This window comes from Leptidea sinapis, chromosome 26 (genome assembly GCF_905404315.1).
Source record: "Leptidea sinapis chromosome 26, ilLepSina1.1, whole genome shotgun sequence".
In the NCBI taxonomy this organism is placed as follows: Eukaryota; Metazoa; Arthropoda; class Insecta; order Lepidoptera; family Pieridae; genus Leptidea; species Leptidea sinapis.
Window position 1 is genome coordinate 12,630,985 of NC_066290.1, and position 19,690 is coordinate 12,650,674.

Here is a 19,690-nt window from a genome sequence, read left to right on the forward strand (position 1 = left end):
CATACTTTAACCGACGACCAGAAACACCTTCGCATGGACTGGTTAAATGTTAGATAAGTTCAACGGCGGTGACTCAAATCTGTATTTGACATCGTCACAGGTGATGAAAGCTGGATATATTGCTACGAATCCCAAACCAAAAGACAATCAGCTCAGTGGGTGTTTCCTTTCGAGGATCGGCCAACTAAGGTAAAGAAAGGAAGAAGTCAAGGAAAAAAGATGATTGCCTCATTCTTTGGTGGGAAAGGTCATTTCGCCACAGTTGTGCTAGAAGATGGAAGGACAGTTACTGCAGACTGGTGTGTCAATCGCTGTTTGCCTGTTGTCTTGGAAAAAAAACGACAGCAGCGTTCTCGAAGCAGGATCCTCCTTCACCACGACAATGCTTCAGCGCATTCCACAAAACGGACTGTTGAAAATTTTAAAAGAAAAAGAAAGAAAAAACATTTATTTTAACACACACACAAATAACAAAAAGAAGAAACTTAAAAATATATAAATATAAAACCGTGTGGTGTTTAAAAAGGAGCCACTCAGCATGTGTTTCAACACAAGTGTGCTGCAACGCTGATTTTCTGTGACTATTTGAGTATGGCAGGTGTCGAGTTAATGAGTCATCCGCCATACAGTTCTGAACTGGCACCCTGCGACTTTTATTTATTTCCAAGAACTAAAGATGGAATTCGAGGTATTCTTTACGAGCCCTGAAGATGCGGTGAAAGCTTACGAACATGCCATAGAAGAAACCCCTAAGGAAGAATGGGCCCACTGCTTTTGTCAGTGGTTCCATCGAATGCGACGATGTGTAGAGAGAAACGGAGATTACTTCGAAAAACTATAAAAGTAGTGGCGACTTTCTACATTAAACCGTTTTTCATTTTTTAAACATTTTCAGTGTTACCTAGGTAATAAAAATAATAACTAGATGACGCAGATTCTGCCAAGTTGCTATGTGAATACGAAGCCACTTAACAAGACAGTTTAGATACATAACATAAATATTTTACATAATATGCGTATCACTTCGGCTAGGTATTATAATGATTGAACCACATCAATGTAGATGTGGCGTTCAGGTAGATGCTCTTGGGCATCACGGGCTATCCTGCCTAAAATCCGCAGACCGTTTTAGGCAGAATAGCCCGTACGGTCAACGGATCAGCCTAGCTATCCAACGTGGAAAAGCTGCCAGTATTCTTGCTTCCCCGTAATGATAGTTTTACTTTTTATTTCATATTGTAAATATAGCTATAAGATTTATTTTACATTAAATATATTAACTTCCATTCATCCATCACACAAAAAGAAATATCTACCACTTCAATCGTCACGAACACACGAAGAATAAATCTGTTTTGTTCGCTGAGTTAATGTTTCGACATACATTTCAACCCTTCTGCATTAATGTTTGAAAGTGAAATACCACGAAACCTTTTGAACGACTGGGTCATGGCAACTCGGGCGCGCTCCAGACTAATTTTAAACATAGATTGTTTTTTTTTAAATAGATTTTATGGTCTGGTAAGGAGACCTTTAAGCCAAAATATATTTCCTTATTAACAGAGAAAACTACGAATAAGTTATTTATCAATAAAAATATAATGATTATCCTTATGTTAATTTAGAAAAGCGGCCAAGTTCGAGTCGGACTCGCCCATGAAGAGTTCCGTAGCAGCAAGTTACATTGAGTGAATGGTAAATTGCGGTTTAAGATTTATGACGTATTAAAAAAAACTACTTACTAGATCTCGCTTAAACCAAGTTCTTCGATGAAAATTTGCATGGTTAGGTACATCATATATGTTTTTTAGTTTTATCATTCTCTTTTTTTAGAAGTTACAGGGGAGGGGGGGACACATTTTACCACTTTGGAAGTGTCTCTCGCACAAACTATTCAGTTTATAAAAAAATTATATTAGAAACCTCGATATCATTTTTGAAGAACTATCCATAGATACGTATGGGTTTCATGAAAACAATTTTTGAGTTTCAGTTCTAAGTATATGTGTTATTTTGACCTCATTGAATTTTTCTTTCTTTATTTCAAGGTACTTGCTGTCCCGAGGGAGCCCGAAACAATATTTTAGTTTGGGTCCACATATAACGAATGACGGCAAAATAATATAATGAAATGAGAGTGAATCATTTTCAAAGATTTTGAAATGGCGTTACGAATTAAGGATTATTTGTGAAATCCAAGATGGATACGGCGAAAAATTATCAAATCCTTAATTATTATATTATATTATCATTGTAACAATATGGATATCGTTTCTAAGCTTCTCGCAGTTTAATTTAAAGTGAGTCCCAAAAAACCACTTTTTGACTGTACCGAAAATCTATTTTAAAGCAAAAAAGCTTTGGATTTTAAATATTTTTTTAAGGCAATCATAACTTTTGATTCTTATGTTACCTACGCGAGTTGAAACACGGTTGCCTAAACTTGACTCGATAATACAATAAATTAGCAAATTTTCCTCTAAATCTTAATTTTTAAAGAGATACTTGTACGGAAAAAGAAGTTTCAAACATAAAATTATAGCCTGGAAAATAGAATTTATGTGTAGTCCAAAATTCGTTATTAGAGTCAAATTTGAAATAAATTATTTTCGTTTTTATTTTACTAGCTGACCTGGCAAACGTTGTTTTGCCATATAAATTATATCTAAACCTTCCTTGAGCTTCAACGAATCTATTACAAAAGATTTTATTGAGATCAGTCGAATAGTTTAGGAGTTATTAGGGAACATACAAACATACATTCTCGTGTATATATATATACATATAGATTTTTCGAATTTCTTCTTACCAATAGTATTGGTTATTAGTCTTTTAAACTCAACAAAAGTTTCGTAACCGTAATTATGGATACTTCGTCCGAACAAGACGATCAAATTGAAGCAATAATGGGCCTCCATGTTGTATCCGATGAGTGTAGCACATGCTTTAATGGTGTAGACTGTAGAGAATACTAGAAGCGTCTATCATCAAAGTGGAGAGAGAGAGATTTTTTTATGAAAATACGGAACGACATGAGCAGGACGATCAGCTGACGGTAATTGATACGCCCATTACAATTCAGTGCCGCTCAGGATTCTTGAAAAACCCAATTCTGAACTGCATTACAATTGCGCTCATCACGTCAATTTTATTACCTACGACGCCCTTCAGACCGAAACAGTAATGTTTACACATTACTGCTTTACGGCAGAAATAGACGCCGTTGTGGTACCCATAATCTAGCCGGCATCCTGTGCAAAGGGTCCTCCCACTGGTAAATGTTATTGATATGCTCGAGTTTGCATTGAGGGGCGTGTTTCTTTTGGAGGCGCTTCAATTATGGGGAAAACGGAACGTTAGAAGATGTGGTGTAACGGCAAAATGTTATGTAACAGAGATTTTAGAATCTCACGTGGTACCTTCACCATTAGCTGGAAGACGTCCACTGCTGGACAAAGGCCTCACCCAAAGATTTCAACGACGATCGTTCCTGCACTACCCTCATCCAACGTATTCCGGCGATCTTGACCAGATCATCAGTCCATCTACGTGGTACCTTACATGTGGGATTAATAGGCGAAAATTTTACTCTAATGCAAGATAATTCCCGACCATACGCCGTTGCACTACTTCGACAATATTGCGAAGATGTTGGGATACGTACCATCAATGGGCCAGCACGCTGCCCGGATCTTAATCCTATTGAGCATGTTTGGAATAGCTTAAAAAAGCTGGACATATGAGAAATCTTGTTCCCACAACTGCTGGCAACTCTAAGAACAGCGATTACACTAGGAACAGTATTCCAAATGACCGTATAATAACCCTAATCAGATCTATGTAGAACCGATTAGAATCTGTAATAAGGACACATGGAGGCAATACATCTTATTGAAAGGAAAAAACCTCTGCTTTAACTTTTTTTTTATGTAAAAACTAATTTTTCAATAAACTAAACAAAACCAATTTGTTCAAATAAATATGGAGGTCTTGCTCGTCATTTGTTCTCATAAAAAACACGTCATTTGTTCAATATTAATTATTCATTAGAGTATCCGTCATATTAGCAGAAAGTTTAAGTGGGGGCGCTGGCAAAACATTAACTTAATTTTCATAATCTGCTTAATAGGGCAGAAATCGTTCAGTACCCACTAGTAGCTTTTTCAGAGCAAAAAAGTTTAAGCACGTGTACTTGTAAACATACGAAAAATATTGTCAAACTCATATTAATAATGTTATTATTAATGCAAATGACATATGCGTGCTCTATAATTTAAATAAAACACTTTTAAAGGAAATTTATTGAATTAGGCGTTACATACATGCGTATACAAATGATTTAAGTTTTCTTTAGTGTTAATTCCGCCAATATTTGTTTTTAGTCTCGTGCCAGATTTTGGCGAGACAATACGTCCTGAGGATGCCTCGTGTAGAGGCGAAACACGTGTCGAATCAACACTAAAGAAAATTTAAATCATTTGTACTTTTAAAGGATTAAAACGCGTATAATTGTAACTTTTTTTTTATGATAATAAGGGACGAGACGAGCAGGACGTTCAGTTGATGGTAATTGATACGCCCTGCCCATTACAATGCAGTGCCGCTCAGGATTCTTGATAAACTCAAAAATTCTGAGCGGCACCACAATTGCGCTCGTCCACCTTGAGACATAAGATGTTAAGTCTCATTTGCCCAGTAATTGTGTCATTACATTCGATTTTTGCGTTTATTTTTATTCCAGTCAACCCGAAGTTTTAGGAAATATATAATAAGAAGAAATAAATAATTATTGAAAGTCAAAAACAACCACCCATTCGACAAAGTATGTCTCAGACCTGAGAAGAAAGAAACAAGAAACTCAGCAGGCTACTTTTTTTTATAAAAAATTGGTTACAACGTAATATGGTACAATAAAATTTATCATTTAACTAGCTGACCCGACAGACGTTGTTCTGTTTATAATAAATAAAATAATGTTTTTATATGAATTTGTCAATATATCATAACATCAAAAATTACTTCGTAAAATATGCACCCTGCTGTCGTAATGAAATTGTTTCACAGCAGAACTGTCAAACCGTGCGTCAATAAACTCTCTCATAGAAATTATGTATGGACACATCAAAGGAAAAACAAAATTGTTGTTTTTATTTAATTTAGCAGCATTTTCCTATTTATTCACCTTTTAAACCTTCCCTGGGCTTCCACAAATAATTCAAGACCAAAATTAGCCAAATCGGTCCAGCCGTTCTCGAGTTTTAGCGAGACTAACGAACAGCAATTCATTTTTATATATATAGATAGCCTGGGCGATCGCTCCATTCCCAACTATTGTATCATCAAGAATGTGAGTTGACAAATTTGTTACATTATTTTAAAGTCACTCTAAATAACTCTCACTGCTGGGATTAATTACAAATTAAAACTTGCAAACAAAAATTGGAGCCACAACCTGACAGTTGAATAAGACTTACCAAGATTTATAAACGATACATCACTCGAACGGTGAAAAAGCGCTTGGACGCACCCGAGAGGTCGGGGGTTCGAGTCCCACATCGTTCATAAATTTTGTTTACAAATTTAATTTGTATTGTTTATCTGTTACAGTAACTATTTGATATATATTCATCGATATTCGTATTCCAATGGAAACTGCAAAATAAAATCAACTTATATTCAATAATGTTTTGAAACTTTAGACAAAGAACACTTATCAGTTGTTACATTGTTCAGAACGCTCAAGAACTTAGACCCACTTTACAGACAAAGAAACCACTCGTTTCTCTCGAGGTTCATCATCTTGCATAATACGACTTAAGTACCGTTCAGGTTTCCATCATTCATTTCCCCCAACTGTCGGTTAATATTTCTTAGAAATATCAGCCTCTTGCTGCTAGACAACCGATGAAAACAGGCCAGGTTTATTACTGAAGTGCGCGTGACAAGCTACGTCTTTCACTCGCGACTCCTGTCACTTTGTGTTAGTGTGCGTGCATTGCTCAAAATAGAGGTTAATAGTCAACCTCAATTTTTTTTCGACGTTTTCACCGCTGTCCCAGTCTGTCTAGACATATACATTATATTCATCTTCATAATTGTGTATATATTACAGTGCAGGATTTAGTTCTGACTGTCCATCCGTTTTTTAGTACTTTAAAAATAAAACAGTAGGATTGTAGCGACAAAAATCTGAAAAATAGAGGTGAATCGTTAGCCTCTATTTTCAGCAACGCGCGCTCACTAAAACAAAGTGACTGGCTTGAGTAAGACGTAGCTGTCGTGTACACTAAAGTAATAAGCCTGGCCTGTTGTTATGCGACACTTCACAGCCAGTGGCTCCATCTATCTAGACGTATTATAATTATTATCTAAGATAAGAATAATTATATCTTCTACACCAAATTCTTGTCAAACAGCCATATTCACTAACAAAGTCAATGACACTAAAAAGCATTTTTTTAAATCACCAATATCTTTTAATAAATAAAATTCTCATGTCGCGGTATTTGTAGTTAAACTCCTTCGAAACGGCTTGACCGATATTGGGTAGGTCTGAGAATCGGACAACATCTATTTTTCATCCCCCTAAATGTTAAGGGTGGTCCACGCCAATTTTTTTTTATATATATTTTTTAAATTTGATTATGAGTCAGCATTAAAAAATACATACAACTTCAAATTTTCACCCATCTACGATCAACAGTTACTTTTGTGTCGCGATTTTAATATCGGCAATACAACGTTTGCTGGGTCAGCTAGTAATATATAAATATTATGTTATAGGTCACCTGACTATATTAATTACTATCCCCCAGTCAAAACGGCTAGAAGGCTTTGAAGAAATCAAAATGTATGTAATATTCTTAGTAATAAATAAATATATAATAAGAAATCCGCGTTAATTTATTTTAAATGACATTACTAAAGCACTAAACAATATTACTTCACCATACTGAATATCGACAAAACTAAAAAGCTCTAATGACCTATGTAGTCAACGAAAGCTCAATGAAGCCATTGAAATAATGCTGTCAGGTGGCTAAATATTATTTTTATAATGTCATTGTGTGTTTGTCTCAAGGCGTAAATCGGCTTCTTAAAATATCCCCAATATTTTGTGTAACTAATTTAGTACACAAGATCGCCAAACATTTTTTTGTACAGCACTTACGGAATTAGGTCAGTAACTGTCGTGCACTTAAATACAAATCGATGCAAATATACGTATGGACTTGATAGCAAGGGGTATGTTATAGTCGACCCACCATAAAACCATTAAGACCACATAAATATTTTATTTAATATATCGGTCAATCGGTCAGTTATTGTCCTGCTGCGACGAGACTTATAATAGCTTGAATAAATGTTTACCTTCTTCTGTGACCTTGATGAAGTAAACACCAGTTGGATTTGAAGTCTGCTATCGATTACGGAGCCACTTGCAGCAGATCTGTGTCCTGGTCACCAGAATGGGCGTCACACGTTCGTCACTGATTACACTAACACTTTATATAAACAACTCGATAGTTAATTGATTTCTTGTAGGTGATCAATGTTTCGGATGAGTCCGCGATGTTTGTGGTATGCGATGAGTCGCGGCGTGGGAAACACGCGTGCCTGCGGGCTAGCTTTAGCCGACTGCGCGGCTGTCGCTATTTGCGCCCGCTTCTTTTACCGCCCGCCCCTCAAGACTCACGCAGTCGCCCAGACCTTTCTCTGCGCATCGCAAAAAAACATTCCCTGAACTGCAAACACGATAGTGACAACTTCTCTCCGTTTGCTTGATCATAAATTGTAAGCACTAGGACAATACAATTCTGCATAACATATATTACGATTCAAAGATCGTTGTATCGTAGTCAATCGTAGGCAAAAGTCAACTTGTAAGACTTAGTCTCTGTCGATTGTCGATTATAGGTCGTGCGATTATAACGTGAATCAGGTGAATTTTATTATTAATGAGTTACCTACATTTATGTATATTGTAGAAGGTTTTAATATGATATAGATAATAACGTGTTTTAGAGTTCTTAAAAAAACTAATCCTTGAAGGGAAATTCTGTTATTTTTTAAGTTACAGACATCAAACATATTTTAAGGCTTATATTTTTTATTATAAAAATAAGGGACGAGACGAGCAGGACTTTTAGCTGATGGTAATTGATACGCCTTGCCCATTACAGTGCAGTGCCGCTCAGGATTCTTGAAAAACCAAAAATTCCGAGCGGCGCTACAATTACGCTCGTTACTTTGAGACATAAGATGTTAAGTCTCAATTGCCCAGTAATTTCACTAGCCACGGCGCCCTTCAGATCGAAACAGTAATGCTCACATTACTGCTTCACAGCAGAAATAGGCGCTGTTGTGGTACACATAAACTAGCCTGCATCCTGTGCAAAAGGAGCCTCCCATTGGTTAAAATTTATGAAGATTCGCCAACATTTAAAAAAAAAGTCCAAAACGTCACTGTTTCGTAGCTACAAACACCAAACTAGAGACGGGCGTTTAAGTTTCTGCTACGCAATGTTGTAACCGGATACATTTTTTCTACGAAACCTGCTACGACAACAGGTTTTTCTGAAACAGGTTTCTAATAATTGTAACCTCCTAAGCTGCACACTAATCGTTTGTACGTGGACGGCGCTTGCTCGAGTTGTTTTTGGAAATAGCCTGTTTTCTGAATATAGGTACAGTTTTTATTAATTACTAGTTGACCCGATAGACGTTGTCCTGTAAATTATAAACAAAATAACGTTTTTTATGAATTTGTCACTAATAGAAAATATGTCTAATAATTGCTTCAGATTGTAAATTTTCTCCCACAATGACAACAGCCACTTCGTCAATGGTGGGTGAATTAAACCTCCTTGTGTGTTCACCGGCAGGTGTTTTGTCAGCACGAATGACAATATTATGGCTGTTTGATTTGCACGAACTCGTTGCATTCTAAGTCTATATAGTATATACATCAATGTCACTCTCAAACTTAGACTTATCAGTCTACATAAAAATAATCTGACTGTTAACAACTGTTGTTAATCTACCAACTATAGTTAGCTAAATTTAAGTTTAGTTTTACCTCCTGAGAAAGAAAGATATAAAATTTTTTATTTGTTATTCATTTTAAACTATTCTTTCAATTTAATTTCTGAACGACGGGGGACACTTTTAAACCTTCCCTGGACTTCCACAAATAATTCAAGACCAAAATTAGCCAAATCAGTTCTGCCGTTCTCGAGTTTAAGCGAGACTAACGAACAGCAATTCATTTATATATATATAGATTTCGTTGGATTTTGGGTATTTTACAAATATATTATAGTTTTCATAACAATCTATGGTTTGAAACGCTCACTTCAATTAGAGCTATTATTTTTATTTCTATCGTAATATCATATACCTTCAAACAAAACTTTTACGTTTTAACTCTAATCTAATTCATAATTTGGATTTTGGCAGCTAAACGGACGCGGTAACCTAGATAGAACATGTTACTTCGTAGGTTCGTTCGTTGTTCAACGGATTAAAAACAAAAGAAACGGGTAGCTTTTACAAGCCACCATAGCAATAGCAGTTAGCAACAGTACGCAACTGTCAGCTGTTTTAAGAGGGGATGCAAGCAGCGTTATTCCATACAAACGTATTCCCCTTTTTCTCCCTGGATAATGCTACTAGAGAGGAGATTTTTTGTCACAAAATCTAGATATGCTAATGCTATGTCTGTACGTTTTGTTTTTTTCATTCAACTAACGACCTAAGAAAATATGACTCTTCAAACATTGTAGATAATACCATTTTTATACCGCCCTGTTCAGACGAATGCGTAACAATTTCGAAAGATATTTAAGAATTGTATCAAATTTTTTTTTGGTAGATACAATATTCTAGAGGACAACAGGGGAATACGAAACCTCTATTTAGTCAAAATTTTGTAGTTATAATCGGTCTGAGCTGCATTTGTCCCTATCGCAATTTTCGGGGGAAGGCTGGAGGTGAGGGGCGTTGGTTGGCCAGTCCGTAGTATAACTTATGAGTTATGCACATAATATATAGTGCTTTACCCAGATACCTATGGGTTTGCTTGTCGATTTAGTAGAATTTATTTATGGATAATTTTCGTGAATGTGAGATGTATTGTATGTAGTGTGTACTGATGATATATAAATCAATAAAAGTTACCTACGGTTAGACAAGCATGTTTAAACTATACACGCAACCACAAGTATAAGTGCGCGTTTCCACTGACACAGAGCTAGGCGAAACTGAACTTGAATTGATCAATCACAGCTGCTGCAATTAGCGACATGGAGTAGAGATTTTGAGTAGATAGACCGTGATTGTTCAACTCATGAACCGATAATGTACCTTTTTTTTTATGAAAATAAGGGACAAGACGAGCAGGACGTTTAGCTGATGGTAATTGATACGCCCTGCCCATTACAATGCAGTGCCGCTCAGGATTCTTGAAACCCCCAAAAATTCTGGGCGGCACTACAACTGCGCTCGTCACCTTGAGACAAGATGTTAAGTCTCATTTGCCCAGTAATTTCACTAGCTACGGCGCCCTTCAGACCGAAACACAGTAATGCTTACACATTACTGCTTCACGGCAGAAATAGGCGCCGTTGTGGTACCCATAATCTAGCCGGCATCCTGTGCAAAGGAGCCTCCCACTGGTAACCTGGTACCTATATATTTATTTCGATATATAGGTACTGTAAACATACTAATATAAAATATGTAAACGGGTCTTATCGTTACATACAAAACATAATATAGTTATTTTTCAAATAATTAAGTAATTTATTATATCGTTATTTCTACTCTTCCCCGTAAAAGTAAATTTCTTGGAATACGTTGTCAATCAATTCGGGTAGCAGGCAATCGTAGAATTTTTTTCTAGATTTGCTTCCACGTTTCGCATAGATTCGTCATCTTTTTCAATTGTTTCATAAAGTTATTTCCTTAGGGCATCATAAAATAATATAATAGAATTTTGACCGTGTAAACATGATAATATATGAAATGATAAAACATTAGGCCTTTGTCCAGCAGTGAACGTCTTTCGGCTGATAATGATGATGATGATGAAACATGATAAAGAAAAATTGTGATTTCTTTTCAATTTTAACATGTTTTTTGTGAAGTGTACAAAAATCAGTAATTTCATTTCTATTCCATCTTTCGTATTAATTTATTCAATTTTATAGTGCATTTTACTTCCACAATGGAATCATCATTTATCAGGCAATCAGGAGTAACACCGAACGAAAAAAAAACCATTTGTGGTTATCCTCGAATAACCTTTGACACTGTCCAGCCCAGTTTACTACGAACATACAGTCGTACCGTACATAGTACAATAGGTAGTACAGATTTGGGAGTATAACAATGACTTTAATAATTCCGCTATAATTGATGATTTTTCGTAGCTTACAGACTTTTCCAAAATTTTACGCAATAATACGCTTACGCCTCTCTAAAGCCTAAAATTCAGCATCACTCTGATCAATTGTAGTGTGTTGAAGCTCTTCTTAACTATAGCTTTTTAACTATAAATTAACCTTATACACAGGAGACAATATATCACTTATCAGCCTCAAATTCTAGCCGACCTAATTACATTCTTATCACCAGTATCAGTAACTTTTTACTTTGCAGTCCAACAATGCAGCACCGGGCACTGAGCTACATACACTTTTGTATGAACGTTTTGCTCAAGAACCATCTGCAACTACTGCTCTCATAGGACAGCAATCTTTATCCACTTCTCTGTTTAAAATGACAAGCCCTTTTTTCTTCTACACCTTCTGCGATCAAAGAAGTGCGACTAACTAGATAGTGGGACTTCTTTGATTTCGTAAAGGGCATATTTAAATATTGTGTTTTATTTTGTTACCAGCACTCCGAGTGATGATGATAATATATAGAGAGAGCGATGAAATTTATCAGTTACGGTGAACATGATAATAAGGAGATTTCAGAAGTGCAGTAGGAATTTCAAAGCCACTTTTCACCACCTAATGTCAGTCCTTTTATACAAGTAACTTGTGAGTGAAGCATACGCGTAAAACTATGAACATTTTTAGAGTGCAATATAATAATGCTTTTAGGATGTTCATGGGATTACCACGTTTTTCACGACTCACCAAACTCTATCTTTATGCTTTTGATGAGTTTGAAATTAACATGTTTTCAAAAACTCAACTGTTACTCAACGGGCTGGAAAAGGGCATTAACATTTTTTTTAGAATTCTTTATTTTCAAATCTGCAAACATCAAAGTATTATTAAGTTTTTTTAGTTTTAAGACAAGGTTTCAATAATTTAATGTATTAATTTGTAATACAGCTACATGTTACTCGTTTTAGTTTTTTGCAATTTACTAGTTAAACGCCCGAGAAGACACTGCAGGAATCTAAAGTTTTTACATCATATTTGTATATTGTGCTTCATATTTCATCAGTACTTACAGAAGCCTGTTACGAGAAAGAGTAATTAATAGGATTCTTTCAAGAATTTGTCATGCTCGTTAGCGGGCGTTAGCTACTTGAGGTGGCTGGTCCTGTTATGGAGAACTTATTTTACTATTCTTGCTATGCTTCTTAGCACAGAATACTGGCTAGATAAGTACTACACCGCAGCTTTTTTCTGCCGAAAAAGAGTAGTCTGCAAGCGCTTTGTGTTTCGTTTCAAAGGGCGGAATTCCTTGTCTCAACATGACGAGTGCAATTTAGACGTCGGTAAGAATTTTGGGCTTTCTAACACACGGGTCGAGTCATCTAATCTTAATCGTAAAAAAAAAAATCTAAAATTCAAAATGCAGGAAGAGGCCAGGCTTGTCCACAGTAAACCATTTCATAACGGGTCATCAGGAGGTCTACTCTAATTCAACGAAAAACGAAGTTTCGATTGAAGTTTCGGATGTTTCGTTTATGAGTATCGTTAATGAGCTCCTAAGAATTGAAGAGTTCAGTTACTTTGTCATGGATTCCGTAATCAGAACCTAACCTAATTCTCACCAGTTTGAAGTATATCCTTTCCAATAAAAAAGAATCATCGAAATCGGTTGGCGCGATATTGACTTATTCGGAAATTTATCGTCCACTTTGCTATACGTATGTATACCAAATTTAAGACTTTTATCGTTTTCTCATGGATGGCATTGTCAGATCTGGACCAAATTACAATGGGACCACACGGGAAGCACCAGCTTTCAAATAAAAAAGAATTATCAAATTCGGTTCACCCAGTCGAAAGTTTGGAGGTAAGAAACATAAAAAAACATACCGACGAATTGAGAACCTCCTCCTTTTTTGAAGTCGGTTAAAAATTAATGTTACATAAGTTATGTATCAAGGGTGGTAGTAATATTCCCGAGTTCACAGAGGATGAACTCCAATGTGAAAGAAGTAGGCAGTAGTCGACCTGCCTGTAGAGCTTGAGGTGAAGACGCAGCTGATTAAGAGGGAATCCGCCTGCTTCATTCACATTGGAATTCATCCTCGGTGAACTCGGGAATTGTAATACCACCCTTGATACATAAGTTATGTAAAACATAGCATGTTATAATTTATTTGATTCTGTAATTTCCTACAAACTATGGTTATATGGTTCCGAACATCGTCGATGTGTCTGAACACAAGATAGAGTAGCGTCACAATCGAAACTTCGTTTAAATTTCTTTCGTTTACGAAGTTTCGTTTCGGAGAAAGAGAGTAGACCCCCAGTTAATACTTCCCGTTTTAAGCAAAAGGATGGCCCTAGAGCCTCTCAACAGCAGAATATTCCATTGATGAATTATTATGTAGGGATGGAACCACAGCACCAACCTCCACAAATCGCGCAGCGACAATCCTCGACACTCAAGGTCAATAAGGGACACATCCTACAGTACATAATCATTTTAAAAGTACAAATATAGGTATTAGAACGAATAGCTCAAGATAGAACTGGAAACAGCATGAACCTGAGGCAATTTAACGTATGTGACTTAGTAGGTACAAATAACACTCTAAACAAAATATGATTCGGACACACCGCAAAATGAAACCTTTATAAAACTAACTCAAAGAGCTTTACCAAGATTATGTAACTTAACATAAAATGAACACTGAAGTTGAATGCATAGCAGCTTACATGTCGGAAAACAGGGATCACCATACGTAACCAAAATGCCGAAGGCATTGCGCTTAAGGTAGGTGAGACAGTATTAGCAACAGGTAGCAAAGAAAGCGAGAAAAGACAAAACAAAACCCGTACTTATTTATAATTATATATTTAGACCCCAATAATGTAGCTGAGATTATAGATAACCACCCGAAATCAAAAGACTACGCTTCGAGCCTCTACGAAGACCTCATCTAGTTTTCGAATCCTCATCTCAAGAGCAATTGAGCTGACAACCATAGCCAACGCAAGTTTTGTTCCTTTATTAGATAGAGTGGAATCTACGGTCAAGTACTTCAGCAAGACGATTACTTTTATCTCGCGTGTAGTAAATCAAACTGCTAACAAACTAAAATTAATTTAACTTATAATAAAGCTGTTGAAAAACATACATCAATTGGCAACAAATAAGATTTCATTACTTTTAATATTAAAAACGTTTTATCATATGTTAATGAGCATGAATTTTTAGTAGTGTATATAATATAAATCAACCTCGAGGAAGTGATTCGAGCAAATGCCACCCGACTTATTTAGTTTGTTAAATTCTTCACATCTCTCTCTTGCTACCAACACAAGGTAACGATACTTCCGTGATAACGTGTAAATAGCACTAGCATGTAATTTGTCACGTTCTCGTTAGCCGTTCACACTACACAGAATACAATATTGCTAATCACTGTTCACTACGCCTTTAAAAAAAATTAACAAAAATACAACCGACTTCAAAAACACTATTCCAAAACAATAGATACAATATGCACTAAAAATTATAAAAATTATTGCGTATTTTTATACAATCTAATTAATAAATCTAATTCTTGTAACGATTATTGTTATTTAATGAGAGAACCTAATCAAACTATCACCAAACTACCATTGAAGTATATCCTTTCCAATAAAAAAACGAATTATCGAAATCGGTTGGCGCGATATTGAGCTATTCGTAAATTTGTTGCGCACAAACTTATAACAAATTTAAGACTTTTATGGTTTTTTCATGATTGCCATTGTCAGATCTGGACCAAAACAATGGACCACACGGGAAATACCAGCTTTCAAATAAAAAAAGGATTATCAAAATCGGTTCACCCAGTGGAAAGTTCTGAGGTAAGGTAAATGTAGAACCACCCCTTTTTTTGAAGTCGCTTAAAAAGAGCGACTCTATTGTTTTCATTTCTGACTGTGTCCTTTCATCTGTCCCATTCTGACAAGCGGGTCTTGTCTGGGGACTTATCAATATTTGTACCATATTTAATGAAAAAATTATCGTTTTTATTAAATTACTTTCGCTTTTTGCATATCAATCTTATATAAATGAAATAACGTTACCGATGATAAGTCACACCATTTTTTTTTTTTGAGTCGTTAATGTATTATTTAAGCACTTAAGTTATTATTATTTAAGTGCTTACATTGTCTTTAAGCACACTTTTCCCGTTCCGCAGTCAGAATGCGAATGATAGATATGTCCAAATGTTTAGAACGTTATTGGCAAAAACGCTAGTATTAGTACAATTTTCGAAATCCACCAAAAATACCAAGTCTCAATAGTAAAAAAAAAAACTAAAAAGGTCTTGAATCCAGAGCCGTAAAACAAGTTGTGAAAAAAAAGCAATAAATATTTTCAAATACAATAGATTTAGAATTCACCGGTTTGAAGATTTTTTGTGGATAAAATCATTACAACAATGATTAAGTGGAAATTATGTAGGCAGCGATTTGGAAATGAGGAATATGATATAGTTGAAGGTACTAATCTCACAATCGGCCGGGGATTCGACAATAAAATAATACTTCCTAGTATAGTTGTTTCAAGAAATCATTGTGTTATAAAAGTTCAAGAAAATGAAGTAACTATAACGGACTTAAAGGTACAATTTATTTTAACTATTCTTATGTTATAATCATACTTATTTTTGTATGTAATTGAACCATTATGAGTTTCTTCTATCTTCACAGGAAGGTAAAAGATTTCCCTTTCTTCTACATTTGAACATGTTAATGTAAGATTTAAGAAATACAAATTTTTGATAGCTTTATGATATTCTAACTGATAAATAAAAAACTAGTTTATATATAACAAAATTGCTAAGTGAATTTTTTTTGACAGCTGTTTTATCTTATTATTCCTAGTCCTATATACATGGGGTGTATCAATGCAATACCTTCTTTACAGGAATAACAGTTTCAATTCACTGACATGGAAATCTATGTCTTTATAATAAGCCTATTGGTTGATATTTAGTTTTGAGGCAGAGCTAGTATTGAAGGCATTGTTGCTCATGTACACTTGGTCCAGATGTATTTCGTCTAGGTTCTAGGCTAGCCTTCAATCAAGATACTTTCCAAGATGTTTGGCATCTTCTGCTTGAGGGATGTCCAAATATCTATAATAATGTAGTTTTTTGAGAGCGCCACTATTCTACCATATAGCATGTATTCATAATTTGGTTGAAACTATGGATCTTAACACCAGAAAGAAGAAATAAAGAAATATCTCTTTCGATTTTGCCATACACACCTAATACATAAGTTAAGGTGAACATTTGGATCAGTCCATTTACTGTCCGATTGCCAGAAGTCAATCATCAACAGCTGGCTTTTAGAATGCTTTAAGAAGCACCAGCAATTTTCAGTATGATTTCTATCAAGGTCACTCAGCTAATGATCTTGTAACTCACTCATAGATGTATGCTGTTGAGTCTATGGGAGTGTTAGCTGTTATTTTGTACATTGTGAAAGGCTTTCATGGAGAGTAACTCAAAGAGCTTATAATATGACTGCCTGTTAATTGTTAATTGCCTTTAATCCCAGCGCAAGCAGACAAAAGTGTTGCTCATTGTTGGAAATTACCAACAGATAGCAACAAGTGCAATAAAGAGAGAAGAGAAAAAAAAAATTGCCTGAATATTAGTACTGCTGAGAATAAGTTTGGTGTGACCCAAAGGTGGGAAAAGTATCCCCAGAGTCTCTACCATGGTGCTAGACCTCAATAATAGTAATAATAAGTTTTTATTATAAGCAAAATTACCCAGAATACATATTATGCAACTAACAGGTACAAAAGATATTCTAATACATTATTCAAAGATAAAAAGTAAAATATACACAAAACTTATAAGCTATCTGGAAAGGTTAATAAAGCTCTTTCCAGCCGTCTTGGTCTAGGCACTATCATTTATTTACTATTTTTGTATTGATGCACAGATATGATATTAAAAAATATTGCTAGGCATCCCATCACAAACCGTTTGAAGAATGCGGTCTGAGTGGTGAGTCTATCCCAGCATAGAAATCAGGCACCCTTGATTCAGCAAACATACCCGAGGCACTGCAGTACCTATGCAATATGCGAAAAGCATCATTGTACTGCATGTGCATTGTCGTGTATGACTTTTTGAAGAAATTTCCTAAAAGTTGGCAGATGCAGAAGCACTGGCAATACACATTAAACAGTAAAATCTTGATGGGATTAACTATATCTGCAGTGTACTGTCCACTCAGACACACAGTTACTAAAAATGTCTTTATGTGGTGGAGACTGGAATGCGAAACACACAAACTGGGGTCCACTTTAAATTACACACAAGGAAGGTGTAATACAAGATATCTAGTGTTTTACTTCATGAGCATTGACATACTTTTTTTATAAGAGAGGAGTAAACGGGTAAGAGGCTCATGGGATGGGGAGATGTGAGGCAACCACCCATGGACATCCGCAACAACAGGTGTCAAGAAAGTGTTGCTGGCCTTTAAGGTGGGAGTATGCTTTTTTCTTGAAGGTCCCTAAGTAGTATCTGTTCGGGAAAACCGCAGCCTAATTGATTTACACAAACACAAAGATACAAAGTGGCTGTGTGAGGTAAGAAATTTCTTGCGCGGTTGTGCAATGCCAGACGTCAGTCAACGTGATGCGGGTGGTACGTCACGTCATGTCCGGTGGTAGAATTCGGCCGCTGGAATCAACCCGAACAGCTCCTGTGAGCACTCTCCGTGATAAATGCGGTAGATGATGGAGGGAGAACCCACATCTCTACGCAATGCCATAGAATCAGGCCTATCGTAGATGACTTTATCGACGATCATTTGAGCCGCTCTTCCCGTCAAATGCTGGTACTGGGGAGCACTCGCCCAGAGGTGAGAACAGTACTCCATGTGAGGACGTATTTGAGCCCTTTAAAATTGCAGGCGGTGGCTTATAGTGAAGTACTGTCTCGCCTTACTTTTGTCTTCTTGGGGGCATGTATAATTCGCGTCATGGGCCAGCAAGTCATCGTCCCTGTGCAGTGGCGAAAGGGCTGGCTGGCAGAAGTTTTGCGACCAGAACGTACGAGTTCCCGAGGGAAGGCGTGTAAGTCTCTCGCCAATTCTGCCAATGTGCTTCGACTTAACGTCAGCAATAACTCTTTTGAGGGACCTGGAGGCATGATTATAGTGTTTTTTAAGTTCGCTGGAATTCACATCCTTAGATACAACCGCATTGACCAGAGCCTCCTAGCACTACTGCTTTCGGCGAGAGTCCATTTTGCAGGAGCGGTCAAACCTCTCACCCAGCGAAGAACAGATGCCGGCACGGTGCTCTGGATCAGGCAGTGGTCCGATGACCCCAGAGGAGAGTAAACGGAAACTAGGTAGACGTCCGAATGTGAGGTCAACAGAAGGTCCAACAGTGAAGGTCTTCCAAATCTGGGATTCGCGTTGGCGCAATAACCATTTGCGTCAGACCATATGCTAAGGTGAAGTCGTGAACAGATCTCCCTGCATGATCGGTGGTACGTGAGCCTAGCCACTTGGCGGGGTGGACGTTAAAATTCGCCAAGAAACACGATCTCTGCCGTAGAAATCTACTCCAACACGGAATCTGTAGCCATTTGGATGTGGTCAAGGAGCCGGTCAGTCTCACCGTTACTGCTATAGGACCATACAGGCATGCGTAGATTCGCGGATGGTCCTCGCATTCTACACGCAGCCAAATGATGGATAGGTCATCCTCTCTGACGTAAACGCACACGCCAGCCCGCAGTATAAAGGAGTGTTCAAGATTATATCGCGGGTATGAGAGGTATCAGCCAGAGAGGATATCTGTGTCTCGGTTAAAAAGAGCAGGGCCGGCTTACCCGTCTCCAGGTAGAAGTGGACGGAATTTAAATTTGAGCGTCCACAGCGAATGTGGAGGAGGGTGGTTTGAGCCTCCTGCTCCTTGCCCCCAGTCAGCACATGTTTGCTCCCTCCAGAATACGCGGGGCAGCCTGGGCATCCACTCTTAGGTACAGGTCAGATTTGTGGACGCCCGGATTCTCCAGGACTGCCTAGCCTGTTACCGTCTAGAAAAATTCCTAAAAAGCGGTGAATCTTCCATGATAGCGCTCTCATGAAAAATCTTCACAAGAAAGAAATTGTTACAATACATAACAGATTCCATGCTTGCTTACGCTTTTGTCACATCATTGACCTGCAATGGAAAATAGTGCAGTTTATAATGTTGAAAAAACCTGGAAAGCCACCTAACAAAGTAGCTT

The 19,690-nt window shown here is 36.8% G+C and overlaps 2 protein-coding genes across 13 annotated transcripts in view; one reads left to right on the forward strand and one right to left on the reverse strand.

Annotated features, from left to right (window-relative positions):
- LOC126972433 (potassium voltage-gated channel protein Shab) overlaps positions 1–7,656 on the reverse strand; it is a 108,538-nt gene extending 100,882 nt beyond the window's left edge. For 9 of the 12 annotated variants that reach the window (XM_050819190.1, XM_050819197.1, XM_050819169.1 and 6 more), the window contains exon 1: positions 7,372–7,656. The gene's annotated coding sequence lies outside the window, so the exon portion shown is untranslated. The remainder of the gene's footprint in view (positions 1–7,371) is intronic. The other 3 variants (XM_050819172.1, XM_050819194.1, XM_050819170.1) reach the window with 1 other exon arrangement.
- An 8,142-nt stretch (positions 7,657–15,798) lies between these two features.
- LOC126972425 (uncharacterized) overlaps positions 15,799–19,690 on the forward strand; it is a 42,115-nt gene continuing 38,223 nt past the window's right edge. The window contains exon 1 of the mRNA XM_050819149.1: positions 15,799–16,042. Within this exon, the coding sequence (XP_050675106.1) occupies positions 15,860–16,042 (183 nt within the window). The 5' untranslated portion in view covers positions 15,799–15,859. The remainder of the gene's footprint in view (positions 16,043–19,690) is intronic.